The 20,920-nt window shown below is 39.5% G+C and overlaps 3 protein-coding genes across 3 annotated transcripts; 1 reads left to right on the top strand and 2 right to left on the bottom strand.

Annotated features, from left to right (window-relative positions):
• Positions 1–1,429: 1,429 nt before the first annotated feature.
• On the bottom strand, positions 1,430–4,577 carry stoml3b (stomatin (EPB72)-like 3b; the record flags this gene model as incomplete). The annotated part of the gene is made up of 7 exons (XM_080509427.1): positions 4,484–4,577; positions 3,103–3,206; positions 2,938–3,010; positions 2,769–2,851; positions 2,466–2,669; positions 1,709–1,843; positions 1,430–1,618 (listed from the first exon to the last, which is right to left on the bottom strand). Exons 1-7 carry the CDS (start codon positions 4,539–4,541, stop codon positions 1,430–1,432), a joined length of 846 nt encoding a protein of 281 aa, XP_080365553.1. The 5' UTR covers positions 4,542–4,577.
• A 601-nt stretch (positions 4,578–5,178) lies between these two features.
• proser1 (proline and serine rich 1) lies at positions 5,179–14,593 on the bottom strand. The gene is made up of 12 exons (XM_080508332.1): positions 14,168–14,593; positions 13,395–13,460; positions 12,923–12,991; positions 12,626–12,720; positions 12,370–12,463; positions 11,971–12,081; positions 11,731–11,829; positions 11,292–11,370; positions 10,998–11,090; positions 8,627–9,965; positions 7,276–7,420; positions 5,179–7,175 (listed from the first exon to the last, which is right to left on the bottom strand). Exons 1-12 carry the CDS (start codon positions 14,210–14,212, stop codon positions 7,050–7,052), a joined length of 2,361 nt encoding a protein of 786 aa, XP_080364458.1. The 5' UTR covers positions 14,213–14,593; the 3' UTR covers positions 5,179–7,049.
• Positions 14,594–14,960: 367 nt separating this feature from the next.
• On the top strand, positions 14,961–20,019 carry vps36 (vacuolar protein sorting 36 homolog). The gene is made up of 14 exons (XM_080508842.1): positions 14,961–15,124; positions 15,310–15,378; positions 15,471–15,541; positions 16,320–16,434; positions 16,651–16,734; positions 17,285–17,371; positions 17,789–17,821; positions 17,979–18,056; positions 18,279–18,413; positions 18,526–18,591; positions 18,682–18,746; positions 19,121–19,205; positions 19,657–19,733; positions 19,843–20,019. Exons 1-14 carry the CDS (start codon positions 15,029–15,031, stop codon positions 19,922–19,924), a joined length of 1,143 nt encoding a protein of 380 aa, XP_080364968.1. The 5' UTR covers positions 14,961–15,028; the 3' UTR covers positions 19,925–20,019.
• The last annotated feature ends 901 nt before the right edge of the window (positions 20,020–20,920 follow it).

Raw genomic sequence — 20,920 nt, 5'->3', positions numbered from 1 at the left:
TTCATGTAGTTTTGTTTGATATAAAGAACCTCCTGTTTGTCCACTACGTAGCAGCTATTTACAATGTAGCACTAGATTGAACCTCCCTCACATCTGCATTCATTAGGGTATAAAAAGTCCATGCTGATATTTAGATGCTATTATAGCTGAGGCTTCCATGGCTTGTCAACATTCTGCCGTAGAATTTGAATAAGTGGAGGTAAAAATGACTTCTTTTGGATTTGGTCCGCAGACAGTGTTTGCCAGATTTTGTTTGTTCTGGCACCGATTGTACGTCTGAATGTAAATACATTTACAATCTGATTTGTGTTTTAGTGCACCAACAGAGTAATAGAAGCATGTTTTTACTGTCTTTGCTGTTTCTCGCTCACTCTCTCTCTCTCTCTTCTTTTACTCTCTAAGGATTTGTGATGGTCAAAATGTAACTGTAGCGTTGGAGACCGAAACAATGAGGAATGAAATAGTTCATCAATGTAATGTATACACAGTATGTTGATGCTTTCATTTGTACTTTTTGGGGAGAAAGCAGTATTAAAATATTTCAAAAGTGCTGAAGTTGTGGCAACTGTTTAAATGCTAACCCTGGATTACTTTTTTCACTTCAGAAAAGGCTAAGGTATTTTGATGCCGCTGATAACCTTTCATTAAACCATCTTTCTCTCTATGACACACATCCAACTGTCATCCCTTTATTGTTTTGGTTTCACAGCTATTGTTTGAATAACGGCAATCTTGAGTCCATTTACAAACTGGTACCATGTAAAAATACACCTCATTGCTGAGACTATTTCAAAGCAGAAATAAAAATAAAATCCATGCATACTGATATAATTAGTCCTTGATTAGTTGCCGTAATTCTCATAAGTCCTTGTGGTGGATGTATTTCATCACAGTTTGTTAACAGTTTGTGAGGATGGATTTTTTGCTTATTTCTGCATTAGGAAGAACTTTCACTTAAAGCATACTTTTAAACAAGTTAAGCTTAAGGGTAACATGTTTATAGTAAAAAAACAAAACAGAAATCTAATTACAAAGCCAGTCTGTAAAGTGAGCTATAATGTTGATCATTAAAAAAAGAAGCAAAAACCTGCAAGTTGTATGGAAATTTCAAGCATTTTAAGCCAAGGCTGCTAAATATTTTACAGTTTTATATCATGCACGACTCAAATAATTTCATAACAAGAACTATTCATAGAATTATGACTATTCCAGTTCAAATCACATATGTTAACAACTGTACCCTGATTACAGTTTGTTTTTATTGACCATATTGCTTAAAAAAAAAAACAGTATACAGTATCAGCATTTTCTTACATCATACAAACTTTTTTCATTCATTTTTTTTTTTTTAATCTTATCTTTTAGCAGTCGGTGAATGGATGTGAATCACATCCGATTCCTGATCAACAGACTGAAGCATCTCTGAGCTTCACTTGCGCAAGAAAGGAGACAGGACATCCATGGGCAGAGGGAAGATGATGGTGGAGTTCTTCTCTGCTGCGATGGTGTTGAGGGTCTGCAGGTAACGAAGCTGCAGGGCTGACGGAGACTCTGCAATCACGAGGGACGCCTCCTTCAGAGCGCGAGAGGCGTTCATCTCACCCTCTGCCGCAATCACCTGGAGATCAAGAAAGTGCCATTGCGTCACTCAGGTCCTTAGTCATAACTAGGAGCTTCCAGTGAGACCTGTGAGTCTTCATGTGCCCACCTTAGCTCTGGCCTCTCTTGCAGCCTCGGCTTCAGCAGCCATGGCTCTTTGCAGCTGAGTGGGCAGTTTCACATCTTTTATCTCCACACGCTCCACCTTTATGCCCCAGCTGTCAGTGGCCTCATCCAGGTTGGTCTGTAAATGGGAAGAAGAAGTACTTACAACTGTGTGTTTTGAGGAAACTGTTATATGAGTTATATGTAAATGAAGAATTGAGGATATATGTGCTGTTGAGAAGAAAATGATTTTGGTATTCACACAGACAAGTAGAGTCTGAACCTGCTGTCTGACCTGGCCTTATATCTCGCATCAACTATATCTACAATTGCAATACATGCTTCTTTGATTGTTTGGTGACTCTAAATCAGACCTCTGCACTGTTTTAGAGGGAAACACGGTTGTCACTGATCTGCCTGTATGAATTCTCACAAACAGAATTAGTGTACAGGATGCACACCATACCACATGTTTGGTTTGAGCTGTAAAGTTGCAGCTTTTCTCGGTTCATGTGCATGTGGTTTGTGCTTCTGGAAACCTAAACCCTTACTTATCTTCACTAAGTTGCGTAGTAGAGCCAATAACAATTCACCATCACTGGACTAAAAACACAAATACCTATGTAACACATTGCTTTTCATTGAGAGATATAGCTGTCCCTAGAAATCCTAGTTTGTGCCAAGTCTTTTACTCAACCTTAAGAATCTAGTCTTGATCAGTTGGGTGCAGAAGATGAAAGGTGGGGGTTTGGATTGTGTACCTGCATGCTGTGAGCGATGCCTTCCCGATCAGATAAGAGCTCAGCGAGGTTCTTCGTCCCCAGCACATTTCTGAGGGTGGTTTGTGCCAGCAGGCGGGTGGAAAAGTCTGCGTTAGACACATTGGCCACGGATGCGATGGGGTCACTGACTCTGAAGTACACGACACCATCCACACAAACTGTGACCGAATCCTTTGTCAGGATCTAAATGGGGGGGGAAAAAAACCACCAGTCTCTTTGTGAATACTTTTATATTGATGCAACGGCGCATTAGTCCAAATTTCGTGTAACAGCCAACGGTACCTCTTGTGGTGGGATGTCAAAGGAAACTGTTCGTAAATCTACTTTCACAAAGGAATCGGTGCATGGCAAAACAAAGAAGATTCCTGTGGAAACAAACAAAATAAAAGTGAGAATGTGCATTTAAGGCATTTGTCAATTCAAATATTGAAAGGTTATTAGTGCTTTTAACCTGGTCCTTTAGCCTTCCTGTCAGTGATGCGACCCAGTCTGAAGATCACGGCGCGCTCATACTCCTGAACAATCTGAAATATCCCCAAACACACATGGTCAAGTCACATTCACAATGACATTAAATGAGTTGGCACTTTGCTCTTCGAAACATGTCCGAACTCACCTTCAAACAAAACCAGATTGTGATCGGACAGAGGAGGATAGCAAATATGCCGGAGATTATGACGATGAATGAGCCGACGCATCCCAAAGACCCAGTTCGATCAGCTGCAGAGAGACAGACAAATAAACAAAATCTACTTTATTGAGTGGAAATTATGAACCAGCCATAAAGGGTCAGAAGGCCAGCAATACAACGGATCTGGACAGCTTTCAACCTTCACTTGATGGGAAGGCAAACAAATTATACAAAACTTTATAGGTGCAAAGTACAAAACACGGCAGCTGCTTTTACACGCCACCAATACATAACAATGTAAACGATCGTTAAGGTGTCCTGGAAAAGATGTGAATGTGTATTGATGGAGTTCATCTTATTCTTGTTCTTAGAGCCAACATAATGAGTTAACGAGCGGAAAAACCCTCATCACACAGTTCAAATAGTAAAATGTTTTCTCTTGTAACCTGATCTGAAGAAGTCGTCTGTCAAAAAAGCACACGAATAAAAGTCTCTCTGTAGCATCATGTCATATTTTCCAGCTGCAATGTTTCTAACTTAGCACATTTCACCACAAACAATTTTAATTATCAATAATTTGATAACACACTCGTTTTTGTTTTTTTTGTTATACTGACTGAGTTATCGTTTCCTTTGTCCTGTGGTTTTGGTAAAAACAATTCTTTCTAGGCCAAACCACAGGAAACTGACTCAACAATAGGAAATTACTTCTTGTTTTTAAATGATTACAAGTGTGTCCACTCATGAATTTGTGCAATTTTGCTCATTACAGAATTACAAAACTTTACAAATTTACATAAGTGTAGGTTGAAAAAAAAAAAAAACATGTTGAAGACCTCAGCCTTACTTTACAATGGGCTGGTCTTCATGAGGTTCAGATGTGTGTTAGATAACAGATTGGAGTGGAAGATCCTCATAATGTCATTTGATTAAATCCTAAATAAACTCTTACATGACACGTCATAATTCCTCTTGTGTCACGAACAATGAGCCTGACTTGAAAACAGATGTAAATGATGTGCACACAGCTTCTGTGGTCTCTGTCAACAATATCAGTAAGAGACATTTACACACAGGAGCTTTGCCTTTTCACCTGCTCACCACTCAAGTCACATGTTCCTGGGACTCTTTATCTGTGGGACATGTGATTTCTGTCTCTATGGCGATGGAATCATACTCTGCCCCTGCTTACAATAATAGTGCAGGTGAGCTCCAGCTCAAACAAGCTTCTGCGTTTTGTGAAAAAACACACACGTCCATTGTTGATGCAAGTCCCACACCAAGCAGGTAATAAGTGATATTTTAACCAGTAACACATGATGTAACACTGTAGCTGAAATATGAACAGAAATGCCTTTTAACTTACAGATCAGATCCTCCTGGCCAGGACCTCGTCTCTTCTGGCTTTCAATCTGGGAGTCCATTTCCGTATAATGGCAAAAACTGGAAGTAATGGAAGTGCTGTGTTTCTTCAAGTCCGAATGAGGAGGAAGTGGCTCTGAGGCTGTCATATGAGCTCAGAGGGTAGGTGTGGCTCCCACTGAGTTGATCATCTACAAAATGCAGCACTCACATGGAGAGGGAGTAAAAACATATTTATATAATAAAAAAGCAAATCTTGCTATGCTGCCTGTGAATGAAAACTTTCCATAATGTATTCACTGTCAACTGTCTCAGAGAAGAACAATACAAAAGGTCTAATTTCACAACATAAAGGAATGAGGACATATTTAAAAGCAGCTCTCAAATGTGCCACATAAATAAAACCTGTTGTTTAGTAACATGTTTTCCTAAGAATAAATAACACATTGGTAGATTGAAAAACAAAGCTATCAATGTGTAGATTCATTGCAGTTGAAGCTTTTCATACATATTTGAGTAACAATGTCCAATTCAGTCATAGAGCTTGATAAATCATTGAATGTCAAAGTCATCGAATCACAGGCTTTCTAGAAGGATGCAAACAAATGTTGTTCTTTATTGGACAAATCTTCAGCAACTACAAATTTCATCTCAATAAGTTCGATTGAGTCACTGGTAGAAATCAAACAGTGAGCTGAATGGAAACTTAAATGGGTGTTGTCCCAGTGGGACATCATGACAAATAGACACATGACCCACTATCTGAATGTTGAGCAATATTATGGGTGAAGTGATGTATATGAGAGCTGGACAACTGAGAACCTCTTATCGAGTCATCAAACCTAAAGATAATCACCACTGTGAGCTAAGCTGTAGTGTTTCAACTGTGATTTCAGTATCTGTGATGTTCATTCGCATTTTCAATTTTTATAACACCTGGTCTGAACATTTCATCAGGAATGTGACAATTTGTTGACTCCTGGATTTCTTCCCATTGATAACTCGATGACAACCATCTGATGACATTAAACACTGGTGCTGCTGCTTGTACGTTTGTCTTTACCTTCCAGTCAAATCACCTGAATATAACTTGGACGTGACAAATTATGAAAAACTTGCTTTAGTGAAGGACTGTATAAATATATCTAGTGTATGTTTTCAAACATATGAACAAAAGCTTTTAGAATCAAATTTCAGACTCATTTTGCAAATGATGTATTATCTAGTCTGTAGCTGTCCCTGAAAATATATATTTTTTCACACATCTTTCACAAATATATGGACAATTGCGTCCAATTTAGAGATTTTCCAAGCTGGAAATGTATAGTATATATTCATATCAATAATGTAAACTGGAAATGTTTTGTGTCTTTAAATAACACTCTGAGGTGTGGTATTTCAATGATCGCCCTATAAAGGGTTAATTGTGGGATCAGCATAGGATACACTGAGTCTGAATGAAATAGAAAAGTTTGTTTCAAGTACGTTCTTCTAATCTTCTTTTTTATTATTATTATTATTATTCGGTCCAGCTCTAGTAATTTCATTCAAGAGGTGTCTAGTAGACATGATCTCATTTAGACTACAGATACAGTAACAGCTACAGCAGTTCACTGGCCCAACAAATAGAAGCAAAATATAACAAAGCAGGTGCAAAAACAACCAAAACAAAAATAGGCAAAAACACTGACAGTCAAAAATAACCTCACCATCTCTGTGCAGAACTGAGAACTACTGAGGTGTGCCACCAATTAACAGGTTTCACATGGCTGAAAGTGATAAAAGTAAACTTGTGACATCACACATATCTCCACTTCACATATTAACCAAGAAATGGTTAACGCCTTTAGAAAAGATACACACGTATTTCTGGTGGAATACTGTCGGGTCACATCTGCAGAAAGAGCTTTGTAAACATACAGGATGTGAGTGAGAGGAAACTGCAGACAGCCAATAAAAAGCACATGAAATCAAATCATGTGTAGAGCTGCCAAACAACGTGACTTTGTGTACAACACACAATCCCTGACACAGCGCATGGATTAAAAAATATTCAGGATTTTTTTCCACCTCAAAATGTGTGATGGAGAGTGGGTTTGTGGATAAAAAAAAAAAAAAAGTCCATGTGACTATATTGTAGCAAAATTGGGGTAATAAATTCACTAAAGATGTGGTTTTCTCTGAGATGGGGCACAAAATACATCAGGTTACAGTCAATTCATAACATGACATCATGATTTAATTTGTCTATAGTTCATAATTCACTAATTCATAAGCTGAATTTAAATCGGATGTCAGGCTAACATTAAAAAGTCACAGTCTACTCATACAATCTAACAACTGATATTTACAATGAATCACATTATAAATGTCTCTCCTTCCACACAAACTATTTCATGGTAATCTTCTTTGCATTAGTGAGTTCCTCCTGCAGTAGAATGTGAAGCAACTCGGTTACAATGTCCAAACTGTCCAAAGAGGAGCATGTCACCTGCCACACCAGCCGCATTGGCAAAATGATCCACAGTGGTCAAGGTAAAGGTTCTCCTCAATGTTTTAAAGTGAGGGTTTCACTGCCAGCCCAACTGTGGGTGCAGGCCTGGTTGGAGGGGGAAGGGATTTCCGGGGCCCGGAGCATAGTTGGTGAAGCTGTTTGGTTGAGGAGGAAAGCCCTCCAAACCAGCAGCGGGATGCGCCTGCATTGCAACCAAGAAAAGGGGTTAATTAGTACAATTTAGGCTTTATCGTAGTGAAACTACAATCCTTTTCTATAGCCAGAGAATCGTGTTTGCATACCTGCAGAAGGGCAGACTGCATGGTCGGGTTGTGGAGGCCGCTCAGGGCAGCAGGGGAGGCTGAGGCCGAGAAGCCTGGGACTCCTGGGAATGAGAGCAGACCAGGGAAACCGCTGCTTCCGGGAGGCTGCAGTCCACTGCTCAACCTGAAACACACGCATCAATGATACATGGTCACAGGACTAAAGGAACTGAAACAATGTTTACTTTTTTTTAATTTAAAGTTTATGTTATTATTATGTTGCTTTTACTGAAATCATGTGATTGAATCTGTGAAAAGATATGCGAACCCTTCGTGGTAAGAAAAACAACAACTAATAAAAGATTAGATAAGATTAAGAAGGCATGTTTGTGTCGTGTGACTATGAACCCCCCCCCCTCCCCCCCGAATAACTGGCAGTTGTTAAGTGTCAATGTATTTTTTTATGAGCTCAGCTAATATTATAATTATGATCTTTTTCTGTGTCTGGTAGTAATTTTACAGATACCAGTAACAATTGGGAGTTATGGTTATGAGAAGTCCAGACAGGTACATTGTGTTGGGAATGACAGGATAGAAAAATGACTGTTAACCTGGAAAAAAACCCCAACATGCAAAAATGCCAATTTGCTTATTCAAAAAACTTTGTTGCTGCATCAAGTTGAAGTTGAGGATTCTTAGCAGCTGATTTGTTGTCTCAGAATCCCCATAGCCTGAATGTAGATTACTTTATGCTATTTGTGTAATATTTCATGAGAATGTGAACACTGATAAAACAGAAATACCTGTCTAAACAAACTAGGTTATTAACATGGATTTTATTAAATCATTAAGACTTCAGCGTTGTTCACCATAAATAAATAATGACTTGCAGGCTAAATCAATAGCCCGTGTAGGGCAGACTCCACCCGGTTCTTTAAACAACTTCAAGGAATACAAAGAGGTGTGGCTGGCACTTGCAACACTTTGCTCTCAGTAATCACCTGGTAAAGCTGTCAAAAAAAAAAAAAAAAAAAACAGGTAAAATGTGAACCCAAGTTGTGGCGTTCTGCTCCACAGTAGATGAGTTAATGAACCTTGGACTGTGCCAGTAAGTTATTCCACTTATCACATATCCTCCAAGGTGGAAAATCGATAATAATTTATGACCTTACTCTTTCTTTTTTAACCCATTGCACAAGTGTCACGTGTTTGAGTTAACAAAGTGGAATTTCTGACCACGGCATATTTTCCCTGCAAGATTTATAATGGGGTTAATGTGATAGAAAATAGGAATAGCATTAAACTTCTGAATAATACAATCACATTAGGTGCATTAAGCAACAAAGTATAGACGACTGTGGCGATACGCTGCGTAGTGTGGTTGACATACCCAGGCTGAAAATTGGAGCTGAACGCAGATGCGAAGCCTGGTAGAACCGGCGATGACGATGGGACCCCAGCAGCTGCTGCTGCAGCCGCCGCCGCCGCCGCCGCCTGTAGTGGTGCTACTGATGCTACTGAAGCCGGGGCGGACACCGGCAGTCCCATGAATGAAGACAGGACAGGGCTCCCAGCACCGTGTCCCCCTGACACGCCAAGCGCAGGGAAGGCAGAGGGGTTAGCTCCAGGCGGAAGGCCTGGGAACATAGAGGCAGCAGAGGTGAGGCCTAAACCGAAGGGAGACGCTCCACTGGCGGCGGCGTTCGGAGCCAAGCCGGGGTACATGGAGGTTGGTGGGTGGTTTGACATGTTGCCAGTGGGAGGCATCGCGGACATGGTTGAAGTAATGGTAGAGTGAGGAAGAGACGAAGAGAGCGAGGAAAAAGGCGAAAGGCCCGGATAATGAGAGGGTGCTGGGCTGGAAGGCAGTCCTTGGAGGCCGGCGAGGGCGACCGGACTGGAGAGACAGACTTGAGGAGAGCCTGCAGGGTGTGACAGTCCCAAAGAACGTGCCAGGGCAGCTTGTGCGGAACCAGGCGCAACAAGTGAGCTAACGGATGGAGTGTTGGAGCGAGACGCGCCCTTGAAAGCAGAGGGCACAGGGCTGTTACTGCCACTGCCACCGCCCGGTTGTCTGTGCAGGGCTCCGGCCATAACAGCCTGAGCCTGCGCACAATGAAGAGGGGAGGGCTTGGGACTGGGACCTGGGGTGGAACAACTCGGAATCACTGGCGTGACAGATCCGGGATTAAGTGATGATGGTCCAGAGGGGGTGTAACTCCGGATCACTGACCCAGGGGGGTTACCTGCATGTGAATGGATGCCAGGATATGCAGGTCCAGACTGGAGGTCTGCAGACTGGGAATACAACTTCTGCTGAGCTGAGACCATAGCATTCGTCTGGGAGGTGGCAGGAGTACCTGGTCGGGAAAGAGTGTTGAAGGGGGAAGAGGAGAAGCCCCCGCTGCCAGGCACAGGAGTTCCACAAGGGGTTCCCGAGGGGGTGTGGGCTTTAATGACAGACGACGGCGTGGGTGTAGCATGGCCGCTGGGCGTCTGCGGTCCTGCTCTGATCACAGAAGGGGACGGTGCAGGGGAGGGCGAATGGGCATTGGGGTTGTGAGAGGGCACCATGCCGGGGAACACTGGAGTGATGGGGGTTGTGGGAGGTGGAGCAGGAGAGGCCTGGGGTGGGACAGGGGTAGAAGGAGTGGACCCATGCTGAATGAGGAGCGGTCCGCTGTTGACTCCAGGTGTGGTGTTCTGTGGATTGCCTGGTTTTGCGTAACCTAGAAGTGAAAGGGGATCAGAGTTATTGATCAACGTCATTTCCGATCTGGCGGTGTGTTAGGAGTAAAGAGAAAGATAAAAATGTCAAGAGACCAAACAAGCTACACTGAGTGATTAATTTTGGTTATTTTCTGATGAACAATTTTTTTGACACACAGACCTCACTCCAGGATATGAACAGAAAAAAGTTAAAAGTCCAACAAACTATCATAGAAGAGCAACATAAATAAACAAGAAGGACAACTAGACAAGGAGGAAATGCCAAAGCGCTACAACAAGTGCAACTTATTACATGGAAACTCAGATTTTGAAAAAAAAAATCCTTGATCTTACCTTTGGGGAAATTGTAACATGATGCATAGCTTTGGTAAAAACTAATTCCCCTTCAGTACATAATGTATCACAATGTACTTTGTCAATTCCATGAACCAAGAGTTTCTTTTAATTTATGTCCAGAATCTCCCCAAAGGCTATAGAAGGGATACTTCTATTGTTCAAGACAAATAAGACAATGTATCTCTAAAAACAAGTTATCCAAAGTTATCCATGTTAAAGGCCAACACAAAGCAGTATTCCAGAAAGGAAAAAAAAAAAAAGATTAATTATTGCCATTAGTTTGAAGGAATTTCCAGTCCAAGCAATTCAAAATCGATCCTTATAAATCACCAGAAACATATGGACCTCAACACTGGCTGACCAGAAAACAAAAATATCCACAAGCTGTGCTTCCGCAACAGAAGAAGCTTATTAAACATACATTGATTTTCATTTCAGCTACCATTTACTGTAAATTCAAACTGAATCAACTTCTGTCCAACTACTTTGGATGGAATGTAAAGGTGTACTTTTCTGGTCACTCAGTGCACTCCAACGGATGTAAAAGAAAAAAAAAAAAAGTGCATTCTTCACCTGAAAGGGGCATTAAACTGGAGCAGCACAAAAAAAAGCAGCATGCCAGCAAGTTAGGCAGCAAGCTTCCAGGTGTGTCTATCGGCTTTCATATGGACACACTGGCTTCCTTCGAATCATACCTGCTACTTTGTGGTTGGAGTTGTAGGGGGGAGGGGGCACGGTGGCCGTTATGACCCCTCCCATAGACTCAAGGCCTGCGTTGTTGTATGCACCTAAGTAGCAGTTGCAAATATTAACAGTATCCAAGACACGCACACACACACGCACTCACTCACGCACACGTACAACAGAATCACACATACCACACCACTAACCGCAGCTCAGTGCGACCCAGATCTTATGACAAAACGTATGTTTAACTATGTTTGTGTGCGCCACTCAAAAGCACAATTAGAAACAGTGTTGTTGCTCACTTGGTGCGATGGTGGCATGGGGTCGGCACGGTGGTATCGGGTAAGGAACTGGCCGATGAGGGTTGTAAGTTGAAGGAAACTAGAAAAGAAGAAGAGAGAGCCATTGGAAGAAAAAAAAAAAAAAAAGAAATCCACAACGATGCTATTCCATCTGTTTAATCATTTGAACATATTAAATCATTATATAATTCAGCAAACACAGTAATTACAGTGATGAATGAGGATCAAGTGTTGAATTTCATTAGTCACAATGAGTCACCACAGTATTTACTTAATGAATAAAATGTGGAGTGCAGAATACAAACACAAGCTGCCTTTTTATGAAGTTTGACAATAGTTTAAATATTATGTGTTGACATTTAGATTAAACCAATCATGTGCAAGCAATATATTTAGCTATATCAGGTCGCTGTCTTGTTATTCCTGTTGTGGTGCTTACAGGTTTGAATGGTCCTATAATCCGGGAGGCAATTCCTTTTCCTTCCATACTGTTAGATTCATCTTTCTTGTCAGCTTCTTTTTTCACTGGCGGGATTCCCTGTAAGGAAGCAGAGTTTCCATTCATTTAGACAAATACAGTCTTCGTCACTGATGTCAGTGGATTGTGGTTAATTACTATAAAAAGTAAAAACTCAAATGTTTTCTCGATATTTTGCATAAAAGTGCTTAACATACTCACAGGAAAAGTACCAGTGACCAAGCTCGGTCTGCCTTTAGGATATGGATTTCCTGGTATCATCCCACAAGAGGAGATCATTGCTATAGGAGCCTTGCAGCCAACTTTGCATACCTAATTAAAAACAAAAATCAATATTTATGTATATTGTTGTTAGAGGTATGCGTTTTGAGTTCAGCTATGTTGCATCACAGTAAGAGGGGTCTGGATTCGAATTACAAACACTACATCACTTTGGCTATGATAGAAACCGGCTCCAATGTCATTTTTGGGAGAGGGTTATAAACATGACACCAGTTTGTTTGTTTTTTTAATACTGAGATGTGAAATTAGGTATTATACTTGCATATCTAGACCACAAGAGAAATGGGATGACAATAAAATTATGAAGGAGCTACTTACTTGCTCCAGTATCCTACGAGCTCGCTTCTTCTCAGAGAGGTGTATGCGAAACAGATCCTCCACAGGACGGTAATTTTGTGCGTCTGAAATGTTCCTGTATAATACGCAATAAACATGAAAAGTTTACTAAACAATTTTACAATTTACAAAGTCCGACAGTGTGACACCAACACAACATTTGACTATAGATGTTATAAAAGGAGATCAGCAAAATTGGAATAACCTAACAGAAATGGATAAATGAAAGGGTACTCACAGGGCGATCAGTTCCAGGACAATCAGCCTGTCCTTTGAAAATGTGAAGCAGTTCAGGATATTTGCAACTTTGGTGGTTGGGACAGCGACCATTTTCTGAAGGGAACAACATTGTTTTAAAGATTCAGTGACAATTGCAAATATACTTGTCGGATCAGTAGGATGATCTTTTTATTCTTCTGAAACATGAACTCTTAAATGTATATAAATACAAGCATATATATTTAGAGAAGGGCAAAGAATATGTGAATATGTGGCATTCCATTCACCCCATTTATCTGTAACATCAGATACTTACATGCTGGAGGGCTTTAACAGCTTTGATCTGAGGTTCTGCCCATGAGAAGTACTTCAGTATTTCCATCACCTGCAGAGGTTTAATACATATTTTACTTTACAGCTAAAAACACAAAAAGAGCTGCACTGCCCTGCTGGGACAGTGAGATTATTGTGACTATGACTATTTAATTTTTTTTTTTAATCATCTGTCAGTTGTAATTCAGCCTGAAAACACCATGACAGAAAATAAACTGTACAAACATTAAAAAAATTATTAAGAAAAATTAATCTTGTGGCATTTGAAAATTTGAACTATAACACCATCTCAGCGACAGTTCAACATATTTAACTTATAAATCTAGAAAGCATTTCCTATAAAGCAAGTCAAGACAGTGCTTTATAAAGCCATTAAAAAAAAAAACAGTTTAATACTGACTGGAAGTTTCACAGTTTATCCGACTATATGACAGTACTAATATGATGTCCATTACCTGCTCACTGGAGAAGTATCCATGAACCTGCTCGATGGCTCTGATGCGCTGATCGGTCAGGACGCACTAAAACACAGAAAAACGAGTCATCAAAGTTTGAAGTTAATTTCTCAGTACAATAGAAAGACTTTTTCTTTGAAATAATATTTTTATCTAAACTTTGATACAGCGAGAGGTTATATGATATAAATCACAGGATAATGTTGAAGGTTTATGAGAAACAAACAAACACAACAAACTTGCTCCTTATATACATATCACAAATGGCAATCAATACTGAATTAAACTGTGATTAGTAATCAGGATTCATTCAGAAGAGACCAGAGCTCAAAACTGCAGAGTCAATTGCCACATTTACAAAAGACAAATAAATAAATTGATAAATAACTGAGATGCAGTACACTATAGTAAAAACAAAAAATACTCAAAATAAGTTCCTTCATCAGTTACATCGAAGTTCTTAACACCGTTAATAAAGGGCATCCATATTCTCCCAAACGTCAGATGTTCAGCCTTTACTATGTATCTTATCCTTTCTAAAGGATAAGACACATTTACCATATCCATTGCTTGATAGTGGTCTAAAAATCTAAAAATTAATTTATATAACAAGCTACATTTTTCATTTGCTTTTTGCGTTGATCAACCTGACTTCTATAAGTGTCCTATCATTTTTATTGTAAGTATGAGTTTCTGAGTGGAAACGCAGCAAGAAAAGTTTGGAATCCAATGAAACTGAAAGAAAAAAAAAGTGAAGATAAAGTGCCACTTACCTTCTTTATCTCATCCAAGACGATGTCAAACGATTTTTTATCCATCTTTGTTTTCTTAACTTGGTAGCCTCGTTGACGATAAATAGCTATTTTAGTCTACAACTGCTAATTACACCGTTCATACATCAGATGCGACCATGCGAGATACAACGCAAGAGGTACAAATGACTGAACGATCCTAAGTTAATGATTTGAAATCATACAAGAGGGAGAGCATCATTCAATGCTAATAAACATTTGGAAACCCGCATGGTCGCTACACTTTTCTTCCAGTGAACAATGACTTCCAAACAACAGGATCAGTCTGCAGAGAAAAAACCTGTCTGCACCAGATCTGTCCGCGGCTAACAACAAGCTAGCAACTTTTAGCTCCCTCGATTCACAGCGCAGCGAAATTAAAACAACCCCGGAAAACGCAAAACAAATGTTTATACGTGGATCTGTCCAACAGTAGGTCAAACTCTAACTTGCTGTTGTACAATAGAGATCGGGGCATGTAAAAATGAATAGAAAATGTAAAAATAACGCGCTTAGTCCTGCTAGCTTCTGACAGCTGGCGCTGGGAACGTCAACACAGCGAGGACCACTCAGAGGTAGCCAAAGAGAACGCCCGTATCGAGGCAACAGTGTTAATGGAAACTTAATCACAGCTTTTAAAAATGCCAAAATACAAATTAAATTAAAAATTCATACAAATAATAATTCAGTTGACTTCATATGGCTTTAATGTTTTTATTTTTATTTCTGTGATTTTGTGCAGGCGATTTTTGCACACCATTCAGGAAGTAAACATGACAGTTTTAGCAGCGTAGAAGCTCAGAAGCATAAAAAAACGTGAACAAATTGTTAAAGACAACAAACATGGACCGTTTTTCCTGGTCAAATGGTCTTTTGGAAATCAACGAAACTTTAGTCATCCAACAGAGAGGTGTGCGGCTGTATGACGGGGATGATAAGGTGCGGTTGTATTTTCTGACATACAACAACACAGCTACAACTTAAGGCTGGTTGCTCTTCGCTGATGTACTTATGTGGTCAAGTTAAAACATTGTGGCGTTAGTCGAATATATTTTGCAACTTCATATTTACTTCAAGACAAAAATTATAATCGTATTAAGCGCTTATTTCGTGTCATTGTGCAGGCGAAAATGGACACTGGAGCCGCCCTGTTGAGCACCCATCGGCTGATCTGGAGAGATGTTAAAAATCATGTAAATAGAATGACGCACTGAATGCACAAAATGATGTTGACGGTCACAGTTGTTTTTCATTTGCAAACTATGTTCGTGTTAATTTTCTTCAGGAGTGCTGCATAGCCATGCCCCTGTCACAGATCATCTTCTTTGAAGAGCAGGCAGCAGGAATTGGAAAGAGGTGAGTTTCATCTCATGGACATTGTGGTCAAGGTCGATCACTGTTGAAAACTGGACATAAGACTCAATGTTTTAGTGCCAACTGTCCTTATTGCCATAAATATTTATTTTATAGTTGGGTCTTATGACAAGTGGAAAATGTCATGCTCTTAAATACAACAAATAATTATTTATATAAGACTTTTTAAACAAAGTTATACAGTGCTTAATATCTGAGAAAATCAGAATCACTCCAGATTACATGCAATCAAAAACACTATAATATATCGAAAACCGTTAGCAAGAACAGTAGATACTCAGAGGTATAATATCTTTTTTTTTTAAAGAGCATTCAAAATATGTTTTATAGCACAATTCAGACACAAGGCAATTAATTGTGTTTAGTAAAGAAAGAAATACATGAAAGCAAAGCAATCAATTAAGATTACAAAAAAAGAGAATAAATAAAGTAGGTTTATGAAGATAAAGGCAATAAAATAAGAAACAATTTTTTTTTATTTTAAAGCAGTGCAAGTAATGTTTTAAGGCCTGATTTAAAAGTGAGTGGTAAAGGAGGACAGCAATGAGACCTGATTTACTCCAGCAGGTCAAGCTTTCCCCCCCCTGTTCTTCCTGTTATTTATTTATTCTAAATCACTCTGTTGTAGGATTTTTTGTGTGTGCATGTTTCAAAGAATTTGTACACAATTAAGCTTTTATGAAAAAAGAAATCACTGACTGTTCAATAAGAGAAAGAAAACTATAACCTCTAACTAAGGAAACTTTTTTAAATTCTGAAGTGCAAAAATAGTCATCCACCTGCACCCAGTCCACCCCAACAAGGAACCAGGCCCCTACCAACACAGCAAGTACTCCTACATCAAGCTGTCCTTTAAAGAACATGGACAGATCGAGGTAATCGTACATCATGTGTGTGTGTGTGTGTGTGTGTGTGTGTGTGTGTGTGTGTGTGTGTGTGTGTGTGTGTGTGTGTGTGTATGAGTATGAGTATGAGTATGAGTATGAGTGTGAGTGTGAGTGTGAGTGTGAGTGTGAGTGTGAGTGTGAGTGTGAGTGTGAGTGTGAGCGTGTGTGTGTGTGTGGGACTGACATTTTTTGATTTGATTTTAGTTTCACAGGAGGTTAACAGAGGAGATGACTCAAAAAAGATGGGAGAATACACCAGCTTCCCAACCCATTCCTACAGTATCTCAGGTCAAGCATATTTCCTCATCTGATCAGAATTTTACCATGTTTATGATTTTATATATTTGGCTTTTTAACTGCGATTATTATTTTCACACCAAAATCCTCCTACCACTATTTGTTTTGACACTTTAATCAGTCATATACTCAATAGTGGCTTTGCTTTCAGTTTAAAACATTCTCCACATGATGGCAGTGATGTCATACTGTAATTTATCTCTTCAATTTAGAGTCTTTTTTTTCTTTTTTGGCAAGTGTCTCAAATTCGAGAGCATCACATTGATTTTAGTGCTCAACCGCACATTTGTTTCTTTGCGTAAATGTTTGGCAAAAGAAGCTCTTGTGTGGACACATTAGGTCATGTGTAATGAAATTAGATTAATTCTATTGTTTCAGTAAACAATTTAACTTGATGACAAGCAAAATTCACTTATGGATTGTAAGAGCAATTGAATAAATACTCCTCTCCTAGATGGTTGTCTTTCCCGTTGCTTTGAGGCTTGTGCATAGTTGCCTGTGTGTTTCACTGTGTGTTTTTCTTTTCTTTGTGGTCCTGTAGGCAGGAAGGACTCGCGCTGTGGGAATTGTTGGCATTGAGAGGAAGATAGAGGAGAAGAGGAAAGAAACGGACAAAAACATTTCTGAGGTGCTACAATGCAAAAGTTTTGAAATTCTGAAAAATGTGTCACGTTATGGTAAAATGAGTTTCGGGGGGGTTAAAACTTTGCATTACGACACTCATTGGCCAAATGTGAAGTTGAATGACGCATATGGTATAAGAAAGAAATTGAAATAGATAATTTAATTAAATAATTAATGAAACAATGTTCTGCAAAGTTGCCCATTCAATTTCAGTTTTTTTATGATCGTTACCCTTAAGCCTTGTACATATTAATATTTAATATTACTTGTTGCATTTTTTTGTCCTTTCATATTCGAATAACCCTCTAATTTTCTATTCTATTTATTGTGTGTGTTCTATTCTGTGTGGAGCAACACTGTAAATCATTTCTCTCTGGGAGAAATGATTTACAGTGTTGTAAGCATTTCTAATCTTTTTCAGGCATTTGAGGACCTCAGTAAGCTGATGGTGAAGGTACATTATGATTTTATTCATTTGGACTCATTTATACAGGTGTACTTCATTTGAATACAACGACTTTGCTTTGTTTTACATCATAAATGAAAATATCGCTTTTGGGTTGCATTACAAGATCTGCTGAATTATTTATTCATTTATTTTTAACTAACAGGCCAAGGAGATGGTGGAAGTGTCCAGATCTATAGCCAACAAGATCAAAGAAAAACAAGGAGACATATCAGAGGATGAAGTGAGAAAATGATTCACCGAGATTCAGTGACGGTCTGAAGTTTCTTTTTGACGGCGTCATTGGATTATTATGCACACGATTTCTTTCAACTGCGGCGATGTGTGAAGATAACAGTTGTGGAATTGCAAATTGACCGTTTCATAAATATACTGGTTTTACCATTAAATGTGTATAATTTAGACTTCAGCTTGATTTTCTTTCCACATATCCTCTGTTTTCTAGACAATCCGGTTTAAGTCCTACCTCCTGAGCATGGGTATTGCAAACCCTGTAACAAGGGAAACTCACGGATCGGGTACACATTACCATCTGCAGCTTGCTAAGCAGCTTGGCGACATGCTGCAGGCCCCTTTGGAGGTGTGTGTGTGTGTGTGAAGTCTTGTGGATCATTTCACATCTACAAAGCTCAACCAAAAATAGATTTCCACTCATCTTTTCCTGATCGCCATGCCGTTCTGCTTTCTCCCAGGAACGTGGGGGCATGATGGCTCTCTCAGAGGTGTACTGTCTCGTCAACAGGGCCAGAGGGATGGAGGTGAAGGCACACATGATTGTATTTCAAATGTATCCTACTTTAATTCTGCGCAGAGAAGCTGTTGCTGACAATATCGTCTTCTTTCCACAGCTCCTGTCTCCAGAAGATTTGGTCAATGCTTGTAAACTGTTCGAGTCACTGAAGCTCCCACTGAGGTGAGCTTGGATTGTTTATCATTTGAATTGTATTGTTGAAATGATCTGCGTGCACTACACATATGTGGAAAAGGACCATGCTGTGCACTTATTGAAGGAACACACAGCCCGTTTGGTGCCAGACTCTTCCTGCCTGACTTCCTGTTGTTGGAAGGCCTCAGCCGCTGACATTTCCTGTCGATTCCCAGGCCCGAGTCCATGTTGACCTACATTACTGGTCACAGTGTCCTCAAACTGTTTGCTGCTCTTTAATCATCCCCCCTGTACATTAGTTAAAATAGAATATCTGCAAGAACATTTTCGACATCCATGTTATTATCACACATATGCACATCTCCACTGACTTTGTTTTGTATATCTTTTCTTGTTTGTAGACTGCGAGTATTTGACAGTGGCGTGATGGTGGTTCAGCTGCAGTCCCACAGCGAAGAGGAAATGATCGCTTCTGCACTGGACAATGTACGTTTTAGCCCTTGTGATTGTCATGGTGAATGACGACATGACCATGATCACTAACAATCCAAAATGTTCCATGAGAAAATGTAAGAATAATGCTTTCCAAAAGTCAGTAGCGTCTCAGCATTTTCACTGGCTGCATTTGTTTTGTTGGGAAGCTAGGTTATTATATCATCAAACTTGATTGTGTTGATATTTGTTTGCGATGAGCAAAGTTATAACAAACATATTCCCAGTTAATTGTACCACTCAAAAAAAAAAAAAAAAAGTCCATAATATAACAGGTAAAGATTCTTCAGTCTGACACCTTCATTGTGTGTCACTCCTCTTGATGTCCATCTTGACACCTGGCTGATTTACACCAAAAAAAAAATTCCCATTCGGTAATATTTATCCCTGTAAATGATAGTTTTATAATCATTTATTCAATAATTTCATTCTGTTGCAACTGAAGGTATCAGAGAAAGGCTCTTTGACGGCAGAGGAGTTCGCGAAGCTCCTGGGTCTCTCGGTGCTTTTGTCCAAAGAGCGGTACGTTCTGCATTCAGACCACTCACCGTTCAACGCTATGGCTTCACAACGCATTAATATTCACATGAATTGTCTTGTCATTTGTGGTCTGCTCCCTCCTCATCTCCAGGCTGCTGCTGGCTGAGAAAATGGGCCACCTGTGTAGAGACGACTCTGTGGAGGGTTTGAGATTCTACCCAAACTTGTTTTGAGCTGTTTAGATTTGTCGCTGTTGAAACACAAAGTGTCCTGCAAAGTGTCTGCAGATAAATGCAATAAAACAATCGTCTTGACTTTTTCATGTGAATCTGGGTGGCTGTTTTACCTTCCATGATGTTTTTAAGCAAAGTCTTCAACTCTGAATACAGTAAATGAAGCAGTAAGATTTGATCTTTACTTTGATGGGTGGAATTAACATCTTGTATATGTGGTAAGAGATAAAGCTCCTGAATATGAATACTTTCTACAATTTCCTTCAGTCATTTTTGCTTGATTTTGTGTCACACACTTTCAATTGCATTTTGTTCCAAGCAGGGATCAGCCGCTCATAGTTTGATGGCAATATGCATTTCTGTAAGAAATGTTGAATATTTTGAGATTTTGCTTCTTAACAACTTGTGCCCTCTTCAACAAACCTGCAAACTGTCTGTGAATGTCACAACGTTGTATATTCAATAAGAGATCATATAAAATGCAACTCCAAATAACAGGTTATTTATCACAGAGCATTTTTGACAAAAACCAGGTTGGGGTGGGTGGACAGGTTGTATGAAAGGGTTTTTTTTCAGCTGAATTGAAAACTAAGCACTTCCATTAAATGGCAAAGTGAAGATTTCAAAAGGTAATAAGGAACACCTAATGTAATGACTTTTTCTTTTACTGTTAGATCGACTTCCTTTGTTTTTCATTGTTGGGCCTCCGTGCAGCAGTGAGCAGATAAAAGCTCATTTTCCAATGCTGAGATGAGCTGAGCAGTTAACCATGTTTCATCTCAAGTAAAGCTTCCTGCAGAATGCTGGCTTTCTCTCTGCAGAGCTGATGAGATTACACCGCCACGTGACTCACTTATTGACAGTAGGTTAATTAAATTGACTCAGGGAATTTTGCAATCCTAACTGAGGCAGGTCTGATGAATATCATAAGGGATACATGCATCCTATTAGCCTTCAGCGGAACTGTTGGATGTAAAAATAGGTACTACGATGGAC

This window comes from Blennius ocellaris (genome assembly GCF_963422515.1).
Source record: "Blennius ocellaris genome assembly, chromosome: 14".
Taxonomy (NCBI): Eukaryota; Metazoa; Chordata; class Actinopteri; order Blenniiformes; family Blenniidae; genus Blennius; species Blennius ocellaris.
The sequence above is the reverse complement of the archived record's forward strand: the minus strand, read 5'-3'. Positions and strand labels throughout refer to the sequence as shown.